Source organism: Indicator indicator, chromosome 22 (genome assembly GCF_027791375.1).
Source record: "Indicator indicator isolate 239-I01 chromosome 22, UM_Iind_1.1, whole genome shotgun sequence".
NCBI classification, from domain to species: Eukaryota; Metazoa; Chordata; class Aves; order Piciformes; family Indicatoridae; genus Indicator; species Indicator indicator.
In genome coordinates, this window is record NC_072031.1 from 6,878,963 (window position 1) to 6,905,537 (window position 26,575).

Here is a 26,575-nt window from a genome sequence, read left to right on the forward strand (position 1 = left end):
CACCTGAGCAACTGTTAGTTTTTATTTTTATATTCACTTCCCCTTTGTCCTTCCAGGAGGTAGAATTTTGGTGAAGTGCTTTATGGTGTAAGGTTGGTGTCTCCAATGTTTGAAAGGTGGAGGGACATTTTGTCATGTAAGTAGTGACTGCAGATCCGTGTCTGGGGTGTGATAGATTGTCTCCTGGCTGTGAAATACTTTGTCATGTGTATAAGGTGCTTAGCAGGAGGAGGAAAAAATGTGAGCATCATACTCAGGTGGATACAAGGTGATAGCAGTGGGAAGTGTCAGGTAGATGCTGGTGCTGGTCATTGCTAAGATTGCTCATTAGAATCTGATTATGATTTTCCTCACTGTTGTTTTCTTGCTTAGAAAGACTTGAGTTAATTTCTTATTTCCTGTTTTCCATGTCTGGCTTTGTTACCCTTTGCTGGAACAGGAGAGTTGGTACCTGACTTGGAATTCCTGTTCTGCCCTTAAATTTGTTCTCTCCTCACAGAAGAAGCACTCCTGTCCTCAGTGTTGATTTATTTGCTCTTGGACAGAGACCCTGCACTGTACATATCTAGTGTTATGTCTTTGTGGTGTCAATGATAAAAGTGTTGATTTAAAGGTAGAGAACAGGCTGTAGTGTCTCTAGAAGTAGGGAGGATAATGGTCTTTTTCAGAAGTTACACCACTGACATTTAAGTTCTTTTCCATTAGGAACCTATAGGAAGAATTTTTTGTTAGAGGATTTGGTCTGGACCAATCCCTAGGGACCACCTTCTGGTTTGGTTTCCAGAACAAACACTACAGGAATTCTTCCCTTTGCAGTATTTAGACTGGCTTGATTGAAAGTTTGGCTCTAACCTTCAGATCTTCAGGCTGCAGATTTCACAAAAAGAGAAGGGGAGGAGGGTGATAAAACTTCCAGTGCCAGCTCAGCAACAAGCACCCCATCGTCCTGTCTGCTGTCCACACTGTAATTAGCAGCCTGGGTTCATACAGACCATGGCAGTTAACTCATTTCTGAAGACTGAAGGTTGTTCAGCCTGGAGAAGAGAAGGCTCCAGGGAGACCTTATAGCAGCCTTCCAGGATTTGAAGGAGAGCTGGAGAGGGACTTGTAACAAAGGCATGGAGTGACAGGATGAGGGGTAACAGCTTCAAACTGGAAGAAGCTCAAATTATATTAGGCATTGGAAGGAGGAAATTCTTCCCCATGAGGGTGGTGAGGCACTGAAACAGGTACACTAAATCAAACCTTTTTCCTTCCATTTTCCAGGTTCCAGCTTTCATTCTGCTCCTGCTTTGTACCGTTTCGCTGATCCACATTTACTTGAAGAGCACAGCTGGGCTGTAGATTTGACATCTATGTGGACAGGTAAGAGCTGCTATTTATTTTATTGCATAGAGTCATGGAATCATTAAGGTTAGAAAAGACCTTTAAGATCATTGAGCCCAACCATAACCCAACTACCATGACCACTAAACCATATCCTGAAGCACCACATCTACAGCTTCTTGAACACCTCCAGGGATGGTGATTCCACCACCTCCCTGGGCAGCCTGTTCCAATGCCTGACCACTCTCTCAGTAAAGAATTTTTTCCTAATGTCCAATCTGAACCTCCCCTTTTCCTCTCATTCTATCCCTAATTACCTGGGAGAAGAGACCAATACTAGCTTCAGTACAACCTCCTTTTAGGTAGCTGTAGAGAGCTATAAGATCTCCCCTCATCTGTCTCTTCTCCAGACTAAACAACCCCAGTTCCCACAGCTGCTCCTCATATGACACCCTCCAAAGCCCTGAGCAGCCTCATTGTCCTTCTCTGGACATGCTCTTTCCTAAACTGTGGTGTCCAGAATTGAACACAGTTCTCAAGCTGTGGCCTCACCAGTGCTGAGTACAGAGCCACAATCATTGCCCTACTTCTGCTGGACACACTGGTTTTGATACAGACCAGGATGCCATTTGCCTTCTTGGCCACCTGAACACATTGCTGGTTCATGTTCAGCTGTCCACCCGCACCCCCAGATCCTTTTCCACCAGGCTGCTTTCCAGCCACTCTGTCCCAAGCTGTAGCATTGCTTGGGGTTGTTGTGACCAAAGTGCAGGACTCAGCATTTGGTCTTGTTAAACCTCATTCCATTGACCTCAGCCCATGGATTTCACCTGTCAAAATCTCTCTGCATTTGGCTAGGTTTGTGGAGTCCTAAAATCTTCCCAAAATAATTGAATACTATATTGGAAGAAAGCATTTTCAGAGCCATTCCTTTTTGAGCTCTACAAACTGTTGCCAAAGCTGGCAGTTAGGTACACCAACAGAAGCAGCAGCAGAAACACTGAACAGAACAGGAGCCTGTAAATACAAGTCTGGAAAGGGAGAGGTAAGAACTAAATTCATAGCTAGTTTTATATCCTTTTTGTGTCTGATTTGATCTACCTGGGGCACTGAACATTGACTTTCAAAGTTCAGTATCAGGAACTCACTGTTAGTAACATGACAGTACAAATGTGTCTGGGAGAGGTATTTAAAGCCATGGAGGATGTAAGATTCTGTCTTTCTGCACATGCTGTCTCCTGCTTAAAAGAAAAGGATCAATTTACAGTGATAACTACACCAAGATTCTGCCCAGGGAAGTTAAAATTTATGAGCTGGCTACATAAAACTTCAGTTTCTCTCTAACAGGAAATGACTTCAAGATTCACAGCAAAATCCTTTGCTGATGTGGGAGCCAGAGTTTAAAATAAATAAATCCATTAACATCTGTAATTGCTTATAGGAAAGACTGACCCATGAAAGTGTGTAACCAGCATTCCGTAGCTTCGTGTGTCTGCAGCCAGGCTGTTTGAGAAAACAATCTCCCATGTGTTTTTCCTGCTTTTTTGAGTCTTTCTGTGCCCAGAGCTTTGCTGGAGAAACTGAACCGCAGCTGCTGCCACTCCAAGTGAAACACTCTGGTTTAGACTTGAAAGAAATAGGGCTTGGGAGCAATAGCAAACCTCTGGTGAAATAGCCTGAACCAGAGTGAACTTGGGACTAGGAAGAAGAGGACAATCAAAATGTCTAAGAATAGAGATCTAGTTTTAATGTCACCTGGGGGCTGATGGCATTTCCAGCTGGACACTGTACCCAGTGCTGTTCCAAGTAATCCCTAGCTAGCCCTGCTGTTCTTACTGTAGCTGAAAAGATGAAGAAACTCATTGAAAAATAGTAATTTGTTTAATTTTTTTACTTTGTGTATCTGACAGCAGTTTGTGAAGCACGGTCAGTGCCACGGGTTGTTGAATACTCAGAGGAAGAGAGATCAGTTAGTAGGAGAGCTCATCCTGAAGGTGAACAGCCACGGGGAGAAGAGGAGAGAAAGGATGAGCATGTTTGATAGGATTGTTCTCAGCCATGTCCCAGAAACCCTTCTGAAATGCCAGGAACTGCCTTTATTTACTGCTGGAAATGAGGTCAGGCTCTGCTCTGCTCTGCTCTTTATAGCTGCACTGTCGCATTTACACTCTAGAATAGCTGCTGGATCTGAAGGACTTTTTTTTTTTTTCTCTCTTTCTTTACTGCATTCACTGATTTTGTGTTATATAAACGTAAGTATGAATTCATAGAAAAAAAAGGACAGTCTCAAATCGTGAGCTGTGGGACAAAAACCTAGCCAGGATCAGACAGCTGTTATGAAAGCTTTCCTCTTCTTTCCTAGCCTGGCTTGTGTGTGTCTTTAGTACAGTTACAGGGACAGTGTTTGGGGTCAATATGTACTCTTTGTAATCTTACAAATTCCTTCTTCAGAGTTCTTCAGCAGCCCTGTCCCACACTGTGTTTGCATTCTGTGTAACCACCTTGTTTTATTTCTTCATTTAAGGGCTTTAGTATTGTCCTTCTGAAGCTCTGGATCATATCATGAAGATCTGCTCATGCTCTGCAGTAATTCAAGTGCTTAATTTAGGGTGTGCATGCCTCAGAAGAACCCACTTGTGAAAGCCAAGATCCCTGAAGAGAGAATGTGCTCTACTAAATGGCTGTGAGTTAAGTGTGGAAGAATGAACTGCCAGATCAGCACAGAAGTGCCCACTCTGACCTCGGTGAAGTCTGGAGAATGGAGATCTCTGAGGTGGTGGAAGGGAACTGGTGAAAATTGCAGGTGATGCAAGCCTGAACAAATTCTGGTATCTCCCCTTGGCCTGCAGTCCTCACAGTGTTGTTAGGCCACAGTGTTACTGGACCCTGCAGGCCAATGGATGACCAGGACAATGATTTTAAAGAGTTGTGGGCAAATATTTTGGGTAGAGCGAAGAAAAAAGCTGGGGAAGCTGAGGCGTCAAAGAAGGCTCAGAACAGGTCAAAAAGCACTTCAGCAAGAGGCAAATTAAAAAGAGGCAAAGCTGCTGCCAAAAGACAAAACCACCATCACTTACCAGCAGTGAAGGAAACAAACTTTCCTCGAGATTTGAGTCCAAAGGAACGAACATCAGTGCACAAAGAAGGTGGTGATGCTGTGGCCCACAGTAGTGGTGAGACTGCACAAGGGGATGGAAGGAGAAGCCCTTTCCCTGCCAGCCAGCTGAGTTCAGGGGCTAGTGAGTGCAGCCAGAGGACTCTGACAGGTGAGTCAAACAGAAGACAGGCTAGGACTGAAAAGTCTCTGTGGTTCAGTGGAGCTCTTCAGAAGCCCACCTGGAGAGGACATAAAGCAGCACTGATCAAAGCAGGCTTGCATCTTTCCTGCTTAGGCTTATCTAGAAGTTTAATCTAGGAGCATTCTCTGTGCTACAGCAGGCAGAAGATGTCCTTCAGTAAGGTGAAGCCTTGGTACAAAGTGATGTGTTGGGGAGTCATTATTCACCATTTTTTGCACCATCAGAACTGAGAAAAACACTCCCAAATCATCTACAAGCAAGCTTAGAATATATTGAATTATTTTTGCACCCAGTGCCTCATTGTTTGGTGAAATATATTGCCACTAGATCTTGCCAAGGCCAAAAATAGAAATGAGTTAAGAAAGGTGTTGGACTAATTCATAAAGGATTAGCCTTTCAGTGGTTATTAAACATGATGGCCAGAATGTGCTCAGCAGTGCAGGAGGGCCTTAAAGTGATCAATAAGGGCAGCTAGGGAAAGGATTATTTCGTACCTGTGCTGATCACCCATTCTGAAGCATATGGTGCTTACAGCACTCAGAGAAGATACTGGACTGGTGAGATCTTTGGTCCCATTTTGCTGCCCATAGCCACAGGATACCTCAGCTGGCATGCTGAGGTGTTAGTCTGGCATTGCTTCTGCCTCCTGCTTATTACTACCTCCCTTTGGGAGCTCCAGGTGCTTTCAGCTTCGAGCCTGAATGTTTGAGCCATAGATGAGTCTGGAGATCAGAGCAAAGAGCAGCAGGAACCACAGGACATTCTGTGGTAGGGCTCTGCATAGCTGTAGGGTTTCCTTGCTTCTTGTTCCAGCTAGTGACCTTCACCAAGGCCCTTCTTAGTATTCAGAAAGATCCCTGAACTCCACTGATGCACAGAAGCCTAGTGCTGTTACTGTGGTGACAAGTATAAAGTCAGGTAGTAGCTGAAAAAACACTTTCATTTCTTCCCCCAAAAATGGCTCTTGGAAAACTGAGCCTGGCTTTGCCTGCTGTCAGGAAAGGCTTCCCCACAGCTCCCTGGGTAACTCAGCTGGGTGTTTAAAACTGACTGGTAAAGCTCTGCTGTTTTCTCTCCCTCTAGTAAATACTTTGAGTGGCTCTTCCCAAGCTACCTTGTCCTTCCACCCTGCTACACAGCCAGGGATCTGCTCTTCACCCACCTCAAAGGTACCAGCACTCGCTGGGTCAAAACTGCGGGTGGCAGAGCTGGTGGTGGAGAGAATGCAGCAGTTCAAGAGAGCGGCACCTGAGCAGCTAAAACACAACACAGAGGAGAGTTTGGCAAAGCCTGCAGCCAGCAGGGATTTCCCTGATGAAAGCCAGGAGCAGAATACAGCAGAGAGGGGTATGTGTCTCCTGTTAGCTTTGGTATGTGCAGAAAGAGTGCTGTGGGCTGGTGGGAATGGTTGCACGAGAAGCAGTCTAGATTGCTGGGCTTTGTTCCCAGCTAGCCTTGTGGCTCAGTGTACAGCACTGAATAAATCACTCCAGCTCACTTTGACAAACTTGCTGTCTCTATTGTTAAACGACTGACCATCCCAACTCTTCTCTAAGGCTGAATAACCTCACAATAGATTCCAGAGGGGTAACTGTCTTCTTGGAAACAGGATCAGTGAACTTTGTTGTCTTTCCCTTGGCTTAGTGTTAGGTAGCTGTGAGGTAAATATGACTCCTAAGTAGCCCTCATTTTCAGTACATCTCCAAGCACTCTATAAGGTAAGATCATAGAATCAACATAGAATGGTTTGGGCTGGAAAGGACTTTAGAGATCATGTATTTCCACCCCTCTGCCATGGGCAGGGGCACCTTCCACTAGAACAAGTTTCCCAAGGGTCCATCCAACCTGGCTTTGAACACCTCCAGGGATGGAGCATCCACAACCTGTTCCAGTGTCTCCACACCTTCACTGTAAAGAATTTCTTCCTAATCTCCAGCCTAAATTTGCCCTCCTTAAGCTTCAGTCCATTACCTCACGTCCTATCACTACCAGCCCTTGTAAAAAGTCCCTCCTCAGCTTTCTTGTAGGCCTCCTTCAGGTACTGGAGATGGTCTATGCAGATGAATTCACGGCAATTTTACTCCAGTTTAGTTCTTGTAAGTCAAAGCCCTTTTATACATACAAATCTGCAGTGTTTTAATATGGAATGTGTAAGAGCCTGTGTTCTCCCCAGAAACTTCAGCCAAAACCTACCCACCATGTGGCTCTGGCTTGTGAACAAATTGCCACCTCCTGCTGTTAGGTCACTGCAGTCCTGTGGCATTGTTTGTAGAGTCCTTGTGGGAGATCAGATGTGAAGATGCAAGAGGAAGATTGCAACTAATTTCAGTGTGTCTAGTTTAATAACCTTATAATGACCAATACAACAGCTACAGGCCTTTCACACAGGATTCTTAGTTTCCAGTCTTAGATCATCTCTCCTTTCTTTGCCAGATACCCACTGCCTTCCATCCGTGGAGCATGACAGTGCTCTGGCTTTGGCTCTTGAGCAGCAAACCAAAGAGGAAGCCCTGGCAAGCCTGGAGGATGAAGGCTTGTTTTTCTGTCAGATTTGCCAGAAGGATCTCTCAGCCATGAACACAACCCGACGAGAGCAGCATGTTAACAGGTGAAAGAGCAGCTGATGTGTCCTTTCCACACCCTCTCCTGCTCATCTCGGAGACTGCTCACTCAGTTTAGCTACTGAAGAACTTGGTGCCAAGGGAATCTGACTTTGATGGCTGGAATTAAACAGTCATTTTGATCTGAAAGCAGAGGCTGAGTGTCTTGCCCTGCAGGGCTTCTGCTTGTGTGCATTAAGGGCCATGCTGCTTTCATCAGTGGTGTGGCCTAGGAGTGAGTGTAAAAGGGCTGTCAAAATGACTGAGAACTCAGTGCTGCAGGTTTTGAGAGCCTCTGATTTCAGCCAGCAAAGCAACGTTTGCTCTGCTTTGCTAAAAATTGGTCAGCTAAGGACACCTAGTGTGTCACTGTGTATCCACACTGTTTGCTGAGGGAAGGGTGATGCTGTTGCTGAGGGAAGGGTGATGCTGTTGCTGAGGGAAAGATGATGCTATTCAGAAAGGTGAGTGACTTGAAATTAGTGCCCTTAATTTATCAGTTCCCTTAGTGGTAAATATCAAGTAATAGTATGTACAGATAGCTCTGTAAGTTAGAAGTCTGTGTTTCTCTGTTGAGAAAGTACCAGAAACAGCACACCTGAATGATTATAATTTCCTAATTTGAGCACTTTCAGAAGACGTGAATGGTTTGATTTGTCCCTAACATTCACATTCATTAGGGTGTCTGCACCTGCACCTTTAGAGGTGTTGCTATTTCTCTCTTTGGGTATTTACTGCTGCTTGAGAGGACAGAGGCTGTGGAACAGTGAGTGTGTCAGAAGTACTTTTTGGAAATTGAGCCTGCTTTCTGAACTATTAAACATGTATCATATGCTGAGATCACCAGGTTAGATTAGCAATGGATTTTTGATAGCAGTCTGCATCACAAGAGGTAAAACTGATAGATGCACTGGCAAACTGCACCAGTTTGCATCACCAGGCCTGGCACATCAGATGAATGATCTCTTAACAGATCTCTGTGTGTATTGTTACTTAATCAGGGAGTGGTTTTTATTACAGGTATTGCAGATCCAGGATTTTACACCCAGAAGCTCTTTGGAGAGGACAGAAAAAGAATAATTGCCATTTTTTTTAACATAGTTTTGGCCTAGCAGAAACTGTTAGGAGTTCATCATCCTGCACTCTTGAATGCAGTGTTGATTTCAGCTGCTCCTGTTTCTGTGACATAGAGCAGTGGCTTTGTCAGGTGAGATACCTGGCTTGAAAACACTTGTGTTCTCAACAGGGCATGTGATCATGCCTACAAAAGTAGTAGGAAGGACAAGTAGCCACGTTTCAGGGGAGGAAGACTTACCATTTCTGTAGTAGGGTGATTCTTTTTGTAACAGTGGTTGGTAAGTTAGCTGGAATGTTAGAATGAATGCAGAAAGATGGACGCACAATGAGGTTAAAGAAGGTAATTACTTGCTTTGGAGCAACATGTTTTCAGTGTGCCCCTGAGGCCACAACCTTCCTGTGGCTGTTGCATGTTGTAGGCATCACAGTGGTGGACACATTGTTCTTGTTTCTTTAGGGGCTGTTTGTGGCTGTTAGGGATAGTAGAGATGTTTGTGCTTCCTCTTCTGTAACATGGTTTCCATCTTGGCGTGGGCAGTGTTAAAGCCTTCAGGGGTAAGCTTTGTCGTGGTCTCACAGGTGTCTGGACCAGATGGAAGAAGCACAGATGTCATCCTCCAGCAAACCAGTGGTCCCTGAATGTCCCATCTGTGGCAAGCAGTTCCAAACCCCCCAGAGCCGACTCAGTCACTTGAAACGCTGTGCTGTCGAGATGGAGGTTCCTCCTAAGCTACTGCTTCAGGCAGTGCAGCTGCAGGTGTCCACACTTGGTGATGCACCTCCTCAGTGTCTCAGGTAAGCTGGTAAAAAGAAAAGGTGCTGGTTGCTCTCTTTGGCTTCAGACACTGAGCCTGTGCTCCTGGGGATGAAGAGTAGAAACAAGGCATACTTGCAGGCTGGGTGGGCCCCAAGTCAAAGAAGGTCAAGTAGAGCCATGACCCAGCAGTACCACATGAGGAGAACATGGTAGGTGGCTGGGGAAACCGTCTTGCTTTCCTTCAGAGGTGGTCAGCAGGCAGGAGCAGAATGGGGAGTAAATAAGCTTACACTGGTTGTCAGAGCTACTTGTGCTCTGTGAGGCAGTTCCACAGTAGAGCTGAATGGTACCTGAGCTTTTTGAGCAAACCACACCACACCAGTGTGCAGTCTGTCCTGAGCATCTGCCCTGCCAGGGCCTCAGCTACTCAGCCTGTGGCTGTGCTTTACACCCCAAGTCAAAGAGGAAACAGAGAAGATGATCTGAGATGTTCTTGGTACAGAGCTGCATTTGCTGTGGTGGATTTGAGCAGAATCTTCAGAGTGCAGCTAGTGGTGCCTGGATGAATTTCTAGAAGGGCTCTTAAGTCCCTTTGTGCTGGGGAAGGACTGTTACCTGTTTTCTCTGGAAGCAGAAAAGTGGGAAAGCATTTTCTGGTGATCTTTTGCCCTGTTTCAACTTGGTTGTCCCCTTTGGTACAAAGAAGCATTCAAGGTAGAAATAGCAGATGCTTACATCAGTGCTGTGCTCTTGTGCTTACATTTTAAAAATAAGACTTTTTCTAAATTGCTCTAAGTGCTCTAGATGATAAAGATTTTGCTCTCTGCTAGGGAAGAAGGCACTGAATGTTTTTTCCTTGTCCTTGATATTGGAATCATAGAATCATGAAATGCATTAGGTTGGAAAGGACCTGTAAAGGCCATCTAGTCTAACCCCCTGCAGTCAGCAGGGACATCTGCAGCTAGAGCAGGTTGTTCAGAGCCCCAGACAACCTGATCTGGAATGGTTCCAGGGATGGGGCATCTACCACCTCTCTGGGCCAACTGGGTCAGGCTCTCCCCACCCTCAGTGTAAAAAATTCTTCCTTCTCTCTGGTCTAAATCTCCCTCTTTTATTTTAAACCATCACCCCTTGTCCTGTAACATCAGGCCTTGCTAAAAAGATAGTCTCCATCTTTCTTACAGCCCTCTTTAAGGACTGACTGTCTCTGAGCAAGCAGAGCATCTGTTCTGGAGTGCTCAGTGTTTCTTGTCTCTGATCCAGTCACATTAACTTGGGCTTCCTGCTGCATTCTTGTGTTTCAGCAATCAGCCGAGCAGGCCAAAGCGAAAGGCTTCCTGCAAAGAGGACTCAAAGACAATGCAGAAGAAGGCCAAAATGGAGACTAAAGATGAAGATTTGCTGGTTGCTATGGCAATGTCACGCTCTCTGGCAGAGCAAGAAAAGCAGGAACAGGCAAAATCAGTTACAAATGTGAAACCAGTGGCTGCTTTCCCAATCAAATGGAAGCCAGGATCAGGTATGTGATAAAGGAGTTGGTGTCAAAGGCTGTGAGGAGTAATGTAGCACAGCCTGCTCTTCACTGAACTTTCTTGTTGGGAGTGGTAGGGATGACAGCCCTGTTTCTGGTTTATTTAAGCTGTCAGAGCTTCAACAGTCTGCAGTGTCCACACAAAGACAAGAAATGCTCAGGATGTCTGTGGGTTTCAGTGAAAAAAACCCCATGAGACTCTTAAAGGATTTCACTGATTGATTGTTTTGAATCATTGAATCAGTGAAATATTCTTCAGATAAGCTGTTAGTTTTTATAAACTGGGGGAATGAAAATAAATAACATGAAAAGATGATTGTTATTTCTCCTGCAGTAGATATTTCCCTATTTATCCTGCTGCAGCCTGGATTAATGCAGCTTTCCCAGACTTATCTCTGTTTTCTTTCTGTACTGTATACTACATGCTGTTGATTGTGGATTTTGTTAATTTCAGTGTGCAGAAAGGTTTAGAAAGGAAGACAACTGCCAGGGTAGAGTACTGAGTGCTGTAGAGAGGGGAGGCTTCACTCTTCATGACCCTGCTCAGGTCTCCCCCTGCCAATAAGTACTCCCAGTTGAATTTGGGGTTGGGAATTATTAAGACAAAGGTAGTAAGACCAGGAATTCCAAATGAAAGCTGCTCAGTGTTTGTGTGAGCTGGGCTTTGATGTCATCAGTGACCAGTATACAAGAAGTCCTCCATGGATTTTCTCTGGTTTTTGTGAAGCACTGCCATACAGGCACCATTCCATGGCTCTGGCAGGTAGTCTGGGTGGGTAAATAAGACTGGATGAGGAACTTAGTGCCATGGTTTAGTTGATTAGATGGTGTTGGGTGATAGGTTGGACTTGATGATCTCAAAGGTCTTTTCCAACCTGGTGAATTCTGTGATTCTGTGGTATCAGTTGCTTCCATAGTGATCAGATTTTGCAGAGATGTGGCAGCTCCCAAGAGGGAGCCAAGCAGTGCAAGCAGGGGTCAGCCAGTCTTTTCTGGAGTTCATTGCTCCCATAAGGGTGATGTGAGGCTTTGGACCACCTGCGGAAATCTTCAGAGCTGTGTTCACCTTGTAGCTGCTTTTTGGTCATCACTGACTACAGCACCTGAAGGAGCTGGCCTGTTGAGCTCCTCTGCCCTGTCTGTTGAGCTGTTTATTTATTTGGGCTTCTCTTCCTTCCCTTTTCCAAGAAAAAAAGCGGCGTAAAAGAGGCCCAGCAGCACCTCCTCCCTTGCTGCTCCAGGACCCGGAGAAGGTGCACAAGAGGATCCAAGAGCGTGTAGCTATGCTGCTTGCAGAGGGGGTAGAATTCCCTCCCACTCCTCAACTTCCCACTAGTAGGATTTTGGAGAATGAATCTGGGAAAGCATCCTGGCTCCTGCCGCTGTCCGAAACCAAGGAGTGCTTTTTATGGAATATCAGTGCTCTGACAGGACCTCACAGCCCTGAGTCATTCTACACTGCTGCATTAACCCCTCCAATTGTGCCTTGGAAGCCTGTGCAGGTGGGATGTTCCTCTCTCCTTGCTCTGCTTATGTGGGTGCCCTGGTTCCCTTGCCCTGTAACCCTTCTGTTTCCTCATTTGGTACCTAAATGAGTGATCTCCTGCCTCTACACACTCGCTGCCCATGCCCTGTTGTCTTACACAGATAGGTTTTAGGATCATGAACTTTGATTTTCCTCTTTTGGAGAGGAGACCAAGGCTGTTCCTTGAGCTTTCAGAAAATAGAGAGCACTGAGTAAAAGGAGCTGAGCCCATCCTTCTCATTTTGCCACTGGTTTGAGTGTGTTTACAGCAGCCTGACTCTTGTTTTCCTTCTTGGCACTTTCCTCTGATGGATTCTGGCATGAGCTTTGCCTGTGAGCTGTACTCTGCAAGGATCTGGGTGAAAAGTTTAACTGAAGACTGGTGTTTGTTTTGCACAGAGGAGAAGGTGGAAAGCATCTGCACTTCAGGCTTTCCCTGTGCATCCTGCTGCCTCTTGCTGCAAATGAGCTTTGAACCACTTTTCAGTTCCACTGTTTCATTCCATTTTTCACCTAGATCTCCTGCCTCTTTCAGTGCTCTGTGTTTTTGTAAGTGCCTACAGAAGCAGACAAAGCTCTTTTAGTCTCTCATCACATCATTTACTTGCTCTCTGAGTAAGATACCTCTTCTCTTCCCTCCCACATTCTTTCCTTGAAGAATTACTTGATGCCTCTGTTCAAAAAACACTGTGCATATGTAGTTGGTTTATTTAATCCTTCTTCCCTAGTCAAAGCCCAGAGTTTTTCACTGGTTGATTGCAGGCTTGGGCTACAGTGGGGTGACTCCATTCTGTGAACATTTTTAACATTTGCTGAAGCCAAAAACTACCAGAGAAGTTTTAAAATAGAAAGTAGGAAGGCCTTTAAAATCATGGCAAGAGCTTATTTTCCTTCTTGATTCTTTCCATTCACAGAAACGGCTACACCATTTTTACTTTCAAATAAACAAACAAAACTATTTTTACTGGGAAACAGAGACTAAACCTGGAAAATATCAGCTCCAAGGTGGAAGTCTGATTTAGTTACATAGAACTGCAAAAGCATTTCAATGCTCGGAACAGAAGCACCTGGAGAGCTTCAGCTGTGACTGTTGCCAGGTGCTCCAGCTATAATGAAACCTAAAATGTTGGAGTTGGGAGCATTTCCACCACCCTTTCTCCCTGCTTGGAAGCTGCCTGCATAGACATGCTCATGGAGAAGCCACCTTTTCTGCTTTTTCTGTTGTAATTTCCTTTCCTTTGTTCAGAGCTGTCCTGTCTCTGAGTCCTTCATAAAACTACAGACTGCTTTTGCCTCAGAAGCCCCTGTACCTGAGGAATGCTCTGCAGTCCTTCACTAGATGTTTCAGAAGTGTGAAATAGAGACTGTACTTTGAGCTCTGCAGATCAATAACACAAGGCCTAATTTATCAATGTCTTTTTCCCTCCTCTTTTGATCAGAATCATAAACCAGAGAACCTTCTGCCGTCAGTGGGATCTGATCAGCCAGAAGTGTCCCAGCAAGTCCAACCTGACCTCAGTTCTCAAGAGCCCACTTGCACAGAGGCTGGAGGCCAGATCTCTGATGAAGCCAAGACAGGCCCTGAAGGAGATGGGCAGTTTTTATCTCACAGCCAGAGGGATGCTCAGACCCTGCAGGATCTAGTTGAGTTGGCCAGAGAAGGACTTACCCTTACTCAGTGGAAGCTTGATGCTGCCCACATTCGGGCAGCAGAGCAGCCTGGTGAGTTCTGGCAGCTTTGTGAGCCCTGACCCTTTGTCTCTGAAGCTACACAGAGCCAGGCTTGGCCTGTGCTAGGTTTGGAGAGCCCTGACAGCACCCACAGGATGCTGGTATTGAGCCAAGAGGTGATACTGTGAGGGGACATAGTTCTGCAGTAAGCTTTAAGTACAATCAAGTTGATGTTTCTGAAAGGATTCATAAATCCCAACATTTAAGAGAACTCCTGGACAGCAGATACCAAATTTTATTTTTAAATTCCTTTAAGATACCAAAGTATTTTCTGCCAGGAGGGATCCCTGGCATGTTCAACAGCTGGGACAAAATTCTCATCCCTGCTCTTTGGATAGCCTTTGTGCACTGTCTTTTCAGGTCTTGAGACAACTGGATGAGAGAGATGTGCAAGAGGGATGATTTTATGTTGCTACATGGATTTCACAAACCTGAAGTTTGTCTGAAACAGGGTTGAAAAAAATACACCACCTAGAATTCTTCTGTGGGCAGCTCTCTGATGTCCCCAGTCATAGCTGCATGTGGTGCATAACTGCACATTTCAAGGTCAATGACATCCCTTGAAATGGATGTTCACAGAGTCTATTTTGTGTCTCCTGTCCACCTGTGAAAGAGAACATGGTTGCTAAGTTCACCTGGCTGCATTTTCACTTTGGTGCAAGACTCCTCACTTCCCTTCCTAAACTGCAGCAAATGATTCCCAGTCCTATAAATTCTTTTCTGGGATTTCAGTAGGTTTCCCTCACTTGCTGAGTGAGGGAAATAATTTCTGTACTCAAATGTGTGTTGTGTGTGTAATGTACATGAGCCCAGGAGGAGCAGGAACACTGCAGACACAAGATGTTAATTCATTCTGTGGCTCTGATCCTGTCTGTGCACTCTGTAGATTACCACAGGGCTCTGGCTGTGTGGAACTGGTTTCACTGGTTGCCTCTGAGTCCTTGGGCCCCCATCATTTTGTCTAGGCTGAGATACACTCTGCCTGCCTGCTGGGATGAGGCCATGGCATGTCCCACCCCACTTTTCCCACTGGAGGAGAACTGCAGCATGAAAGCAGAGAGGTGTGTGGCATTCTGCAGTTCCTCCATCTGGATGATGATCATCATGGCTGGATGGTGCTGGGGTACCCACAGCCTGGCACAGCCCAGAGCAAACCCTCTGAAACAGACATGAGGGAGAGGCTGAGCCTTCAGCTCAGTCAGACTGGTTGCAGCAGCTGTCTCAGGGAGCTGTCATGGCAGGGATCCTGTCAGGAGCTCTGACATCACTCTTGTCTCATGAAGCAGTTGTATGTGATTTGTGATGTGCATATTCTTCTTTGAGGAAAAGAACTGACTTCCAGTGAGATTCCATGTAGTGGCTTTGTGCCCCCATCCAAAGAGAAGAACCTCCTGTCGAGCAGCTGTAAAAGAGTAAGGACAACCCTTTTCTTCCACTTTCTTGGTATTTGTTTATCACTGTTAAAAAAAAGCAATGTATGCAATTCCTAGAAATTCCAATGTGTGCAATTCCTAGATATATTTCCTGTTTCTTCCCATAGAAACAAAGAGGTGCTTAAGGTTCAGGGTCACTCAGGAATCATCATGGGCACAGCTGAGGTCAACCCATGAGGTGGTATTTCCCTGATGCCCACAAACAGGCCTTGGATTGTTCAGCACTTGTCCTAACTGATGAGAAAGCTGATTGAAAATGACAGGTAGCAGGACACCAATATGTGCATAGTTTATATAAAGAGAAGCAGGTTAAAGAGTTATGTTGCAGTATTAGCAGTACTCATGGGATCACAGATGGGCTTGGATTGGAAGAGACCTTTAAAGCTCATCCAGTCCAACCCCCCTGCAGTCTTCAGGGACATCTCCAACTAGAGCAGGTTGCTCAGAGCCCCACACAACTTGACCTGCAGTGGTTCCAGGCATGGGGCATCTACCACCTCTCTGGGCAACCTGGGCCAGTGTCTCACCACCCTCTCTGTAAAAAATTTCTTCCTTGTTTTCAGTCTAAATTGCCCTCTTTTAGTTTCAAACCAGCACCCCTTGTCCTGTCACAACAGGCCCTGATAAAAACTCTGTCCCCATCTTTCTCTCAGCCTCTTTAAGCACTGAAAGGCCACAGTAAGGTCTTTCTCTTCTGCAGACTGATTATCCCCAACTCTTTCAGCCTGTTTTCACAGCAGAGGTGTTCCAGCCCTCAGATTGTTTTCTGGCCTCCTCTGGCTCTGCTCCAACAGGTCCATGTCTCTCCTTGCCCCAGCATGCAACAGAGTGGAGCAGAGGGGCAGAATGCACTGCCTTGACCTGGCAGGAGAGGAGCTAGGGATGCAGCTGCACCACTCTGCTTTAGTGCCCAGGGTATCCAAGAGAAAACTGGCTGCAGCCCAGGAGAGACAGAACTGCCTGGTGCTTCCTCCAGGCTCACACCCCTAGCTGCTTGGGGTGGTTCAGAGTGGAGCTGTTCCTCTTCTGTCACCTTCCTCTCCACGCTGTGCCTGACAGTGGAAGAGAGACTTCTTGCAAGGACTGGGTGACTTGCCCTGAATGCTCTCCTGTGGTGTACAAGCCTGGCAGACAATGTGGCAGGCTGTGAGGTCCATGGAAGATGAGCATTTTTTTGCTGCTAACATGAGCTTTTAAAAGATTTAGTCTAGAAAATCCTCAACAGGGGGAACACATCAGAGAATCTAGCTTGAAAGCCAGTGTGCTCTCAGTGGAGCCTAGGTGAGGAACACAAGCTAGCAGATGACTTTTTTTTTATCAGGCCAGTAGTGTTCTGTAGATCCCACCTTGGCCCAGATGCACCAGTGGATATGCAATCCCTCATGACTGTGTAATGTTTTCTTCAGTTAAAGTACATAAGCCCCAAAACCTAATTCATCTTCTTACCAAGGTCATTCACTCTGTCTGCTGAAATTTATGGTCACTGGTTTGATAATAAATAATCTTGCCATGAAAACTAGTGGCTTTTGATGCCAAGTAAGTTTTGATGCCTGAAGAAAGGACTTTCATATTGTGCTAACAGAGACTCCTAAAAGGAGACAGTTTGCTCAATTTGAGCATCCTATCTGCTACTTACAGAAACTCTTTGAGGGTACTGAAAAAAAAAATCCTTAGCAGGAACACCATTCTTGGTTAATAAGCTTCTGAGTCTCTTAAACCAGAGGCCTTTAAAAATACAGAAGCTGTTGTGGTGAAACTCAGTTGCTACCAGCTAAACCAGTATGATCATTTTTTTTCAGATTTATTTTGGTTCTGTGGTAGTTCTCCTGAGCAAATGAGGTGTTGCTGAAGGGTTGGGTTGGTAGTGTGAGAGGCTTGTGCTTTATATGAGCAGAGTGTAAGCATGCAGAGAAGTACATCTCCCCACCCACACCTGAGACCTTTGTCACATCTGTGGTGTCCCTTCTCAGCAGGAGTGTGCTGGTGTGTTCTCCAAGAGGAGCACATGCCCACCCAGAGCTGTCTTCAGACCAGTGTTTGCTTTGCACAGAGAATGGTGCAGCCAGGAAGTTTCTGGCTTTATTTAATTTCCCCATTCCTGACTGATAATTTTAGCACCAGCAGGAAAGCTGTTCTGGGCTTGCTGCCTGGAACAGAGCATCAGGAGTCTGTGTTTGCTGGCTTCCTGAGGTACTGTCTTGCAGGTGTCTTACCTGCCAAGAATAAGAAAGCAAGAAACATCAGATTAGTTTCCAGACTGAGCTTCCTGTCTTCCCCTTGGAGAGCAGTCCACATCACTGCCATGACACGCAGAGCCTTCTGCAGCCCACCTATGAAGGGCTGGAAGAAGTGTTCTGGTGTGTGTGGCTGTTCTGGTGCTAATTCATGTTGGCTGCCCACAGGCACATGCTGGAGCGAGTAGAAAGGTTGTGTTTCCACAGCCCACTGCTAATGTGGAAACCTGCTAATCAAATAAAGAGCTGTGTTGTTCCAGGTGGAACTGCATCTTGTGCAGATGTTCTCTGGAATGAAACTTGCAGTTCCTCAACTCTGCAGTAGGTTTGAAAAGCACAGGGTCAGTGATCAGTATTAACTGCAGGCTGGTTTCAGCTTACAGTCAACCAGCCTCAAAAGCCTGAGCTGTGAGTATTTGACACTACTCTGAAGCACTGGCCAGCTCCAGAGCTACACTTACCTAGAGGGATCTGAGCCTTTAGAAGGTTATCTGTGGTGGGTTCCTACTGGGAGCAGCTCCAGAGCAGAAACAGGACATTGACCCAGGCTTGACGTTATCATCACCAGTAACAGTCACAGGTGGCTCAGTCAACAAGGCCTCCCCAGAATTCCATGAAGGGATTCTAGAATGATAATAGAAAGGATGTTTCTTTTGTATAATTTGGAACAATTTTCAAAAGGGGAACAGTAACAAGCACATCAAATCCCTCTGAACTAGATTCTTGTATCGGTTTTATTCTATGTGGGCCCCTTGTTGCAGAGCTGCTCTTCTCAGCTGTCATTGCCATGCAGTGAACAAGAGAAGATAGGCTAATTACCCCATCCCTGAGTCATCCTCTTTCCTCTTACTCTAATTATAGTGAATTGAGTTCAAAGTGGAAATTACAGCTTCCTAAAAATGTGGTAGAAGGCAGTAGATCAAGAGGCCAGCTGTAGGCAGTGGGTAGACCACATCAGGAAATGGTATGGTGAAGATCTGAGGGTGATCATGTGCTGTAATACAGGGCAGAAGAAGTACAGCAGGGTACAACAAAACTGCCCTTTCTTCACAACTGCCAGACTGGAGAAAAAGAAAGCCAGAAAGTTTTGTTAGCCCTACCTGCTTATTTGTCTTACCAACCTGAAGTTGATATTGTCAATTACTATCTCCAGGAGACAAAGGCAGTGTGTCCAGACTGGGGCCCATAGTACAGCAATGCTGATAAACTGGGTTATTCCTTCTTATTTTCAGGGGAATGTATAACAGCTGTAATGTAACCTTTAGGGTGACAGGTTGGACTCGATGATCTTTGAGGTCTCTTCCAGCCTTCTTGATTCTATGATTCTATGATTCTATGTCTCAGTGTTCCTTCTGTGTTCTAGTCCCCTCTGAAGTTGCTGGCTGAAGAGTTTGGTGCAATGGTCAACAACCCCCACTTAAGTGATGTCCAGTTTCAGGTGGACTCTGGGGAAGTCCTTTATGCCCACATGTTTGTGTTGTATGCACGGTGTCCACAGGCTGTTCAGGTGGTAAGTACTGCTGAGAAACCTTCTTCTCTGCTTCAGGAAAGCCCAGACTGCCCATGCCTAGGCTCAGTTAATGCATCAGAATCAGCACAGAGCACTGCTGGGCCTAATGGCCAGTGCCTCTGGGCCTGCAGTGGTTTCTCAGCTCAGAATCCTGGCAGACTGGTAGAAAATGGGGTATTTTGTCTAGGGAGACTGTGTGGAGGCAAAGATCCTTCATTGCATTCTACCTGGGAGCAACTGAGGAAGCTTCCCTTCCCTTGCCCTTGAATTTTCATACCTGTGCAAGCACAGACTGCCTTGTCCTTCTCAGAGTGTCCTGCCTGTTACCCAGGCTGGGAGGCTTGAGTCTGGAGTTAGAAAGACTCTGGGAAGTACTTGAAGGTAACCTACACAGAGGTTTTGTCACCCTCACAGTTGTTTTGGAGGTGGCTGCACTGAACTGTGCTTTTTGCACAGCTAGTGAGGTAGTTCTTACATTCAAGAAGCATTTTGGATTGAGTAGGTCCCAGCCTGCTCCTCTGCAGCCTCCTCTTGGGATAGTGAAAGGTGCTGAACCTAACACCTGAACTCTGCTCCTTCAGCCAGCTCCCTGACAAAGGCAGCTCTCATTTGGAGGACTCAAAGACCATCTTTTATATGTGTGATTAATGCTTTATCAAAGGTAACAGCTTTGGAACAGGGTTAGGAAGGAAATGGTTTGTTCTGTATGAAACTCTGCATAAGTGGTATTATGGGCTTCCCTCTGAGGCATCAGCTTCTGGTCCCAGCATAGGACTTTGGTGATGAAAGGAGTAAGCTGATAGGAACAGGAGTGTTGGTGTTGCTGTTCCCTTGCTAGCAAACAGACTCTCTGTGCTTTCTTCTTACCCCAGGTTCACAGCGAAGGGTTCTTGGTGGAGGAGGATGGGAACGCGCAGACATGCAGGGTGCTGCTGAGCGAGGTGACAGCAGAGGCAGTTTGTGCCTTCCTGCAGTACCTCTATGCTGCTGATGCTGCCATCCCTGCTGGGCTACTGCCCCAGGTCAGGGCTCTGGCTGCCAGGTTTGTATCATCCTTCTTTGCTGGGCAGTTTCCAGCTACTCTGCCCAAAGCCTGGAGCATCGCATGGGGCTGCCTGACAGACAGACTCGTATGACATGACAGACATTGTCCAGCCCCAGCCATTCCATGGGCAAAGGGGGATTAGCACAGTCATGTAGCTGCTCAGTCTCAAAGATAAGGAAGAGTGAGTCTGATGCTTTCCTGTGAGTGACACCTGGAAAAGGGCTTTCCATATTTTAGGAGTATATTGGATCTTGTGCATCTTGGGGAGCCAGCATCCTCATGCAGGTTCTTTACAAGGCTCAGGCAGCCAAATGCTGAAGAAATACTGGAGGAGAAAAATGCCAACATTACTTTTATATCCTTACAGGTTTGATGTGAGGGACCTAATGGCAATGTGTGAGAACAACGCTGGAGAGAGTCAGATGTCTTCTGGAGTGGATTCGGAAGATGATCTTATCTCTGTGAGGGATGACAATGATTGTGAGGACAGAGCTGAGAATTTCCAAGACCTCTTGAAGTCAGTATGGGTGGGTGAATGTGAGGATGAAGAACCAATGCTGAGCCCTGAATGCCAGAGGGAAGATGACAATGGGGTGGGTGAACAGGAGCTGGAAGAAATCTATGAGTTTGCTGCAACTCAGAGAAAGATGGCTCAAGGTGAAACAAAAGTGAATGAGGAAACAGACTCCAGCATCTGCAGTGATACTGAGACAGCCCAAGGTACAAGCCAGCAAACTAAGGAGGAAGAGGTGAAGAGATCTGAATCTGCTTTGGTAAGCAACAGCTCCAAAGATGACAATGATGTGGAAAGATCTCAATGTGACTTGTCTTCACAAGAAAAGAAAATGCAGAACATAAATAGGAGCAGTAGCATGAGTGATCCACAGACCACTTTTGTGCCTCACCACACTGAACCTGGGAAATGGGACAGAGCATGCCATGGTGCCACTGCTAATGAAGGAGAGCCTGCTAGGAGATGTGAGGATGTGAAGGATTCCAAGTCATCTCAGGTCTCACGTGATGAGGCAGATCACTGTGAAAAAGACTTTCCTGGCTTCCAGGGTGATACTAATAGAAATGGAAGTTATGAACCCTTGTTTTCTGTAACTCAGATTGATTACTGTGAGCCTTCCCCAGTGAAAGAAGTTGCCAAAGAATCAGGAAAGGCTCCTAGTGAAAACCATGTTGATGTTAATGATTTACTTCTCTCCAGCAAGTCACAAAAAGACTTCTCTCCATGTAGGAATGATTTTTATGGGAGTCCTCCTCCCAAACCTTACATACCCATTTTCCCTGCGGTTGGTTCCTCACCTGCAACTCCAGCGTCAGAGAGAAAGTTTGCCAGAGCAGATGCGTCAACACCAGAGCAAAGTAAAGTGGAAATACCATTCCCATCAGATGAAATGCACTTGCAGAAAGCCAACGACCTGGATACTGCATCAAGAAAGGAGAAACCAGTTTCTTCAGCAGAGCTTCCCCATATTGTTTTTAATAAGCATACAGATGTCCCAGTGTTGTCATCACCAGTCAGCAGAGCTCAGGGTGCTGCAGCTCAGAGGAACAAGGAGGGTGATGTTATTGTTTTATCTTCTGAAGATGAAATGGAGTTAGAACAAGACGAGAGATCACCAGAGTCAAGCTCTGCTCTGAAAAATACAGAAGTCCCTGAGCAGCTGAAATCTACAAACATAGAACAAGGTCCTGAGATATCAGAACCTGAACATAACTCATCAGTCACTGAAACAGACCAGAGATCAACTCAGGTCTCATGTGGCATTACAGCTACAGTGCAGATAAGTAATTGTGTAAAGATGTCCACTGAATTGTCTCTCAGCAGACAAACAGATGCTTGTATGGAGAGCAAACAGAGTCCGGACCTGAGCCCTGAAGAAAGGCTTGATCATGAAATGTCTTCAAGGACAGACAGCTCCTGGCTAGTGCCAGACACACCGGCTCTGAGCAAAAACAGAAGTTTCTCAACACAGACTGAGGTCTCAAGTATTCATTCTATAAAGGGTCCAGGATATAAACTCAGCACAAAGGACTTGGCAGCAGGTAGTATTAAACATGAAATGACTGGGGATTTAATAGAAGTTGGTGAAGTGTCATCGTCAGACAAACATCTGCCTGTAGAGAACTTGGTTGGTGTAAGCAGCCTGCCCAGCAGCCCAGCAGCAGGATCAGTTCCCCAGTACTCCCCAGCAGTTTCTCCAGTGAACACAGCTCTCCTCTCCCCTGGCCACACCAACACACAAAGCAAACGTGCAAAAGCAAAGATGTCACTTTTATCCAACTCTGTGCCTCTGTGCCATGAGCAGTCCTTGGAAGATCAAACAAACATCAGTGTGGTTGTGGTAGAGGACAGTGAAAAGGAAGTGAGTTTGCCCTCTGTGAGCAGCAGCGTCCTGCTTTGCAACGAGCCCCCACTCCCCATGGAGGACTGCTGGCATGTTGAGGATCTGTCACCAGTCAGAGGTGGCAGCCTGGAGCCCAACCAGGGCAGCCATGCAAAGACCAGTACTGCCAGCAGCCCCAGGCCTGGCTCTTGGCATGACCACTGGGAGAGCCCAGGTCATGTGCAGGAGATTAAGGGCAGTACCCCTCTTCAAAGAAGTCCTGCTGGCAGAACTACTTTGCTCTCTCCTGGAAAGAGTCCTATTGAGGGATGTTCGTCAGTGGGTGGTAGACCAAGTTATCTGAACTCCAAAATCTGGGATGACTGGAATGGAGAAGAGGAAGATAACTTTCCAGAGGTCCTTCCTCTGTCTCAGAGGTTGACAGCTGCAGCAGGTGCCTGTTGGACAGACCCTGTAAAGACTCCTGGTGAGAGCTTGTTTACTGGATTTGTTGAAATAAGGTGAAATTGTTTTTCAAATGGTCATCTCACCTGTGGTTCACTTGATACATTGAAAGGGGCTTTGGCTTTCTGCTCTGAAGTAGTTTTCAGAGCGTACAGAAGGTAGGATCTTCTGATGTGGGAGAAAGCAGAAGTAAATGTGGGATTCTTGGACCATAGATGCTTGTATTTCGTTCACACTGGTTCTTTGACAGTGATCTTGCTCTTTGCAGAAGCTATGGGTTTCTGGGAGGGGGAAAAAAACCTAACCAAAATAGATCAAATAGCAGCCTTCAGCTTGCATGACAGTGGGTGTTTGTTCCCTGTAGTAGTGGATGCTCTGTACAGTCTTGATTTTTAAGTTCACCATGAGTCCAGTGGTCTCCTCCTCCCCCTCTATTCTGCCCCAACAAGGCCACATCTACATTATTGGGTCTCCAGTTCTGAGCTCCCCAGATCAAGGGAGACAAAGGAACTACTGGAGAGAGTCCAGTGGAGGCTACAAAGATGCTGAGGGGCCTGGAGCATCTCTGTGAGGAGGAAAGGCTGAGAGACCCTGGAGCTGTTTAAGCTAGAGAAGAGCAGCCTGAGAGGGGATCTGATGAATGGTCAGCAAGAGCTAAAGGAGCTATGGGGGAACAAGAGGATGGGGCCAGAGTCTTGTCAGTGGTGCGAAGTGGCAGCACATTAGGCACAAACTGGACTCCAGGAGGTTACATCTGACAGGAAGAAAAAAGTTCTTTGTTGTGAGGGTGCTAGAGCCCTGGAGAGGTTGTGGAGTCTCCTTCTCTGGAGAGATTCCAAAATGACCTGGCCATTGTGATCCTGGGCAAGCTGCTGTGGGTGGCCCTGCTTTATCAGGAGGCTTGGACTGGATGATGTCCAGAGGTCCCTTCCAGCCCCCGCCAGGCTGTGATTCCATGCCTGTCACACATGGATGAAGTGATGCTGGTGCTGATGTACACCAGGACACAGGTAACAGCCCAGCAGTACAGGCACTAAGGGTTTCCTGGTGTGGAGGCTGTCAGGGGGTGTGCTGCTGTCCTGTCCAGCCTTCTTTGTGCTGCTTCTGAGCTTTCTCCATAGACCCCTATGTGCCCAGAATATATCCTTCATGGTTCTTTCCATCTAAGTTCAGTAACTGATCTCACAGTAACTAATTAAATCCATGATTAATTATGCTGTACTGATTAGTTTAACAGGGGTTAGAACATGACATGTAAGACCGACTGTGCTTCACAGTATCAGTAAATTGGTACCACTAAACCAGAAGCTTGACTTGTTTAGTGTCTTCTGCATCAAGTCCCTGTTAGGAAATTTTCTTCCTGGGAGAAGAACCACTTCACAGAATTCAGTAAAGATGTTTTTTTTTTAAACTGCTTTGTAAATGTTGCTTCTTCTATCAAAGCCCTGAATGGGCTTCGTATTCAGATGTGGCATAGAGCTTAGCTGAAGCTGTTTTATGGTTTGAAGTCAATAAAAGCCAAGTATCCCAGGTTAGGGAAATTAAAAACTAGAAGTGCTGACCGTTGTGTTCACTGTGAAAGTGAGGAATAATTAAAAGAGCTTGTAGGAAAGTAGTTCTACTTAAACAATTATTATATAATATTTGGATATCTGCCACTAAAAAGGGAGGATTGAAGCCATTTTAAGTCCTTCACTAATTGTGATCATGGTAATTTCGTTCTGCTGCAGAACCTTCCTGTCAGGAGAATGAGAATTCTCCCAGCACTCCAATGACACCAATGCCAGCTTACTCCATCATGGAGACCCCACAACTGAAGAAGGAGTTGAGCAGGTTAGTATTACCTCCACGAGTGCATCTCTTTGTGAACAGAAACTTGCTGGCAGGTAGTGTGAAAGAAAGCTCCTGGGCTGGAAATGAAACCCAGTCAGTGTTTTTTGAGGTCACCTCATGCTTTTCCAGCTGACCTCTGGCCTGAGTGGGAGGTGCAGCATTATCTTAACCTAAGCTCCCACCTTTCCCTTTCAGATTTGGAGTCCGTGCTCTCCCCAAACGCCAGATGGTGTTGAAGCTGAAGGAGATATTCCACTATACCCACCAGGACGTGGACTCTGACTTCGAGGATGGAGTCCCCTTGTCCCAGCCTCCCCCAAAGAAGTCCCCAGCCAAGCGCTGTCGGCAGTCCAAGGCAGGGCAGGCTGCAGGTGGAAAGCGTGCTGGTGCCTCCAGGGCTGTGGGCAAAAGGAAGCAGGTTGCTACAGCTTCTTCAGAGGTCCCTGTAGGGATGGATGGTGATGACCGTGTTGGAGCCAGTGAAAGAGACTGTGCGGCACCCAAGGAGAGAAGTAAAATGCCGTGTCACCCAGAAGGAGCTAAAGAGCAGGAAAGGTTGTCTGTGTCTCCAGAGAGATGGTCTCTGGAAGATGATGGTGAGGAACCGATGCCCTCATCTCAGCAGTCCACAGTTTCTTCACTCAGTGGAAGTGACATCTCTTTTGGTTCACAGAGGTAAGGCAACAAAGTATTAAAACAGTTGGTAGTACAGGACAGAGATGAACTAGGGATGTGGCACGCAGAGGTGAGTGTCCATGGGGCCTACAGTGGCTCTGCCACCTCCTTGGGCATGTCATTTGAAGGTCAACACACTCCTACAAAAGAAAGTCTCTGTTTTTTTAGTCTAATTTTCAGTGATTTATTCTTAGAACACAAAAGTGTTTGGGGCTGCATGTAGGCAGGGCCCAAATCTGCCATGCCTGGTCTGTGCAAGTTAGAGCAACAAGGGGCATGGTGTGTTGACTGAGAGAGGATGGCACAGCACTATGTGGCAGAAACGGTGTATCATGACAACAGTAGGTGCTGTGGGTTAGGAGCAAAGAATGCCAGGCAGCTCCAGTGCTGGGTGAGCAGGTCCAGTGCTGTGGCAGCTAGGATAGGGAACTGTGCAGCAGATGTGCCTTGTTCCACTTCACTCACTTTGTGGGTGCCAGTATTGTAGAGCCTGTGACTTCATGGAGGGTAGTCACAGGTGTTGGTCACCAGGCCCTTGGGGAGCTCTGGTCCTGTCCTTGATGGCCTGGTCTACTTGATCTCACTTTTAGTTCTTGGATGAATGGATTTGAAACCTGTGCTTTCGCATCAGAGGAGGAGGAAGAGGAAGAAGAGTTCTCAGCCTCCCAGGCAGCTGCTCGGGAAGAGGAAAAGCTGGAGGCAGTGAGGTGCTACATCCGTTCAAACACAGCCCTGTACCACAAGGTTCTCTTCTATGAACCAATCGAGCTGGCTGAGCTGCACACAGAGCTGAAACAGAACGGCATTAAAATCTCCAGGGCGAAGCTGCTGGATTTCTTGGATGCTCAGTGCATCACCTTTACTACAGCCAAAGCTCGGAAAGAGAAGGAACAGAAAAGAAAGGGGAACAAAAAACAGAGGAGACGATACTGAGTGGAGCTCCCTCTTCCCTGCAGAGGCTTTCCTGGGAAGCTGGAAGGCCGGCTGCAGGCTGGTGCTAGCCGCGGTGCTATGATGGGTGGGTGAGGTGCTCCTCCTGGTGGCCTGCCGTGCTGATGACATGCTGGAGAACCACCTGAGCTCGGCTCTTGCCAGCTGTCCGCTCCGAATTGCACAAACTCCTCCAGTCGCTGTCCTGCCTTCAGCGCAGGGGTCATCTGGGGCCTCTTTTTTTCCCCCTCGATTTTCCTCCTGTGCC

General features: G+C 46.4%; 1 protein-coding gene across 1 annotated transcript; it reads left to right on the forward strand.

Annotated features, from left to right (window-relative positions):
- Positions 1–4,222: 4,222 nt before the first annotated feature.
- On the forward strand, positions 4,223–26,310 carry SLX4 (SLX4 structure-specific endonuclease subunit). Its single transcript, XM_054391257.1, has 15 exons — positions 4,223–4,592; positions 5,709–5,972; positions 7,059–7,233; positions 8,882–9,090; positions 9,386–9,392; positions 10,364–10,578; positions 11,779–12,092; positions 13,555–13,837; positions 15,170–15,258; positions 18,877–19,023; positions 19,896–20,065; positions 20,436–22,891; positions 24,600–24,702; positions 24,898–25,377; positions 25,968–26,310. The coding sequence occupies exons 1-15, from the start codon at positions 4,223–4,225 to the stop codon at positions 26,308–26,310; spliced, it is 5,625 nt and encodes a 1,874-aa protein (XP_054247232.1).
- The last annotated feature ends 265 nt before the right edge of the window (positions 26,311–26,575 follow it).

Bases quoted from the DNA above. Each gene is read 5' to 3' on its own strand.
- SLX4 (XM_054391257.1), top strand. From the start codon at position 4,223: ATGGATGACCAGGACAATGATTTTAAAGAGTTGTGGGCAAATATTTTG. The intron at 7,234-8,881 runs GTGAAAGAGCAG...GTGGTCTCACAG, and splicing joins CGAGAGCAGCATGTTAACAG to GTGTCTGGACCAGATGGAAG. The intron at 12,093-13,554 runs GTGGGATGTTCC...TCTTTTGATCAG, and splicing joins TGCCTTGGAAGCCTGTGCAG to AATCATAAACCAGAGAACCT.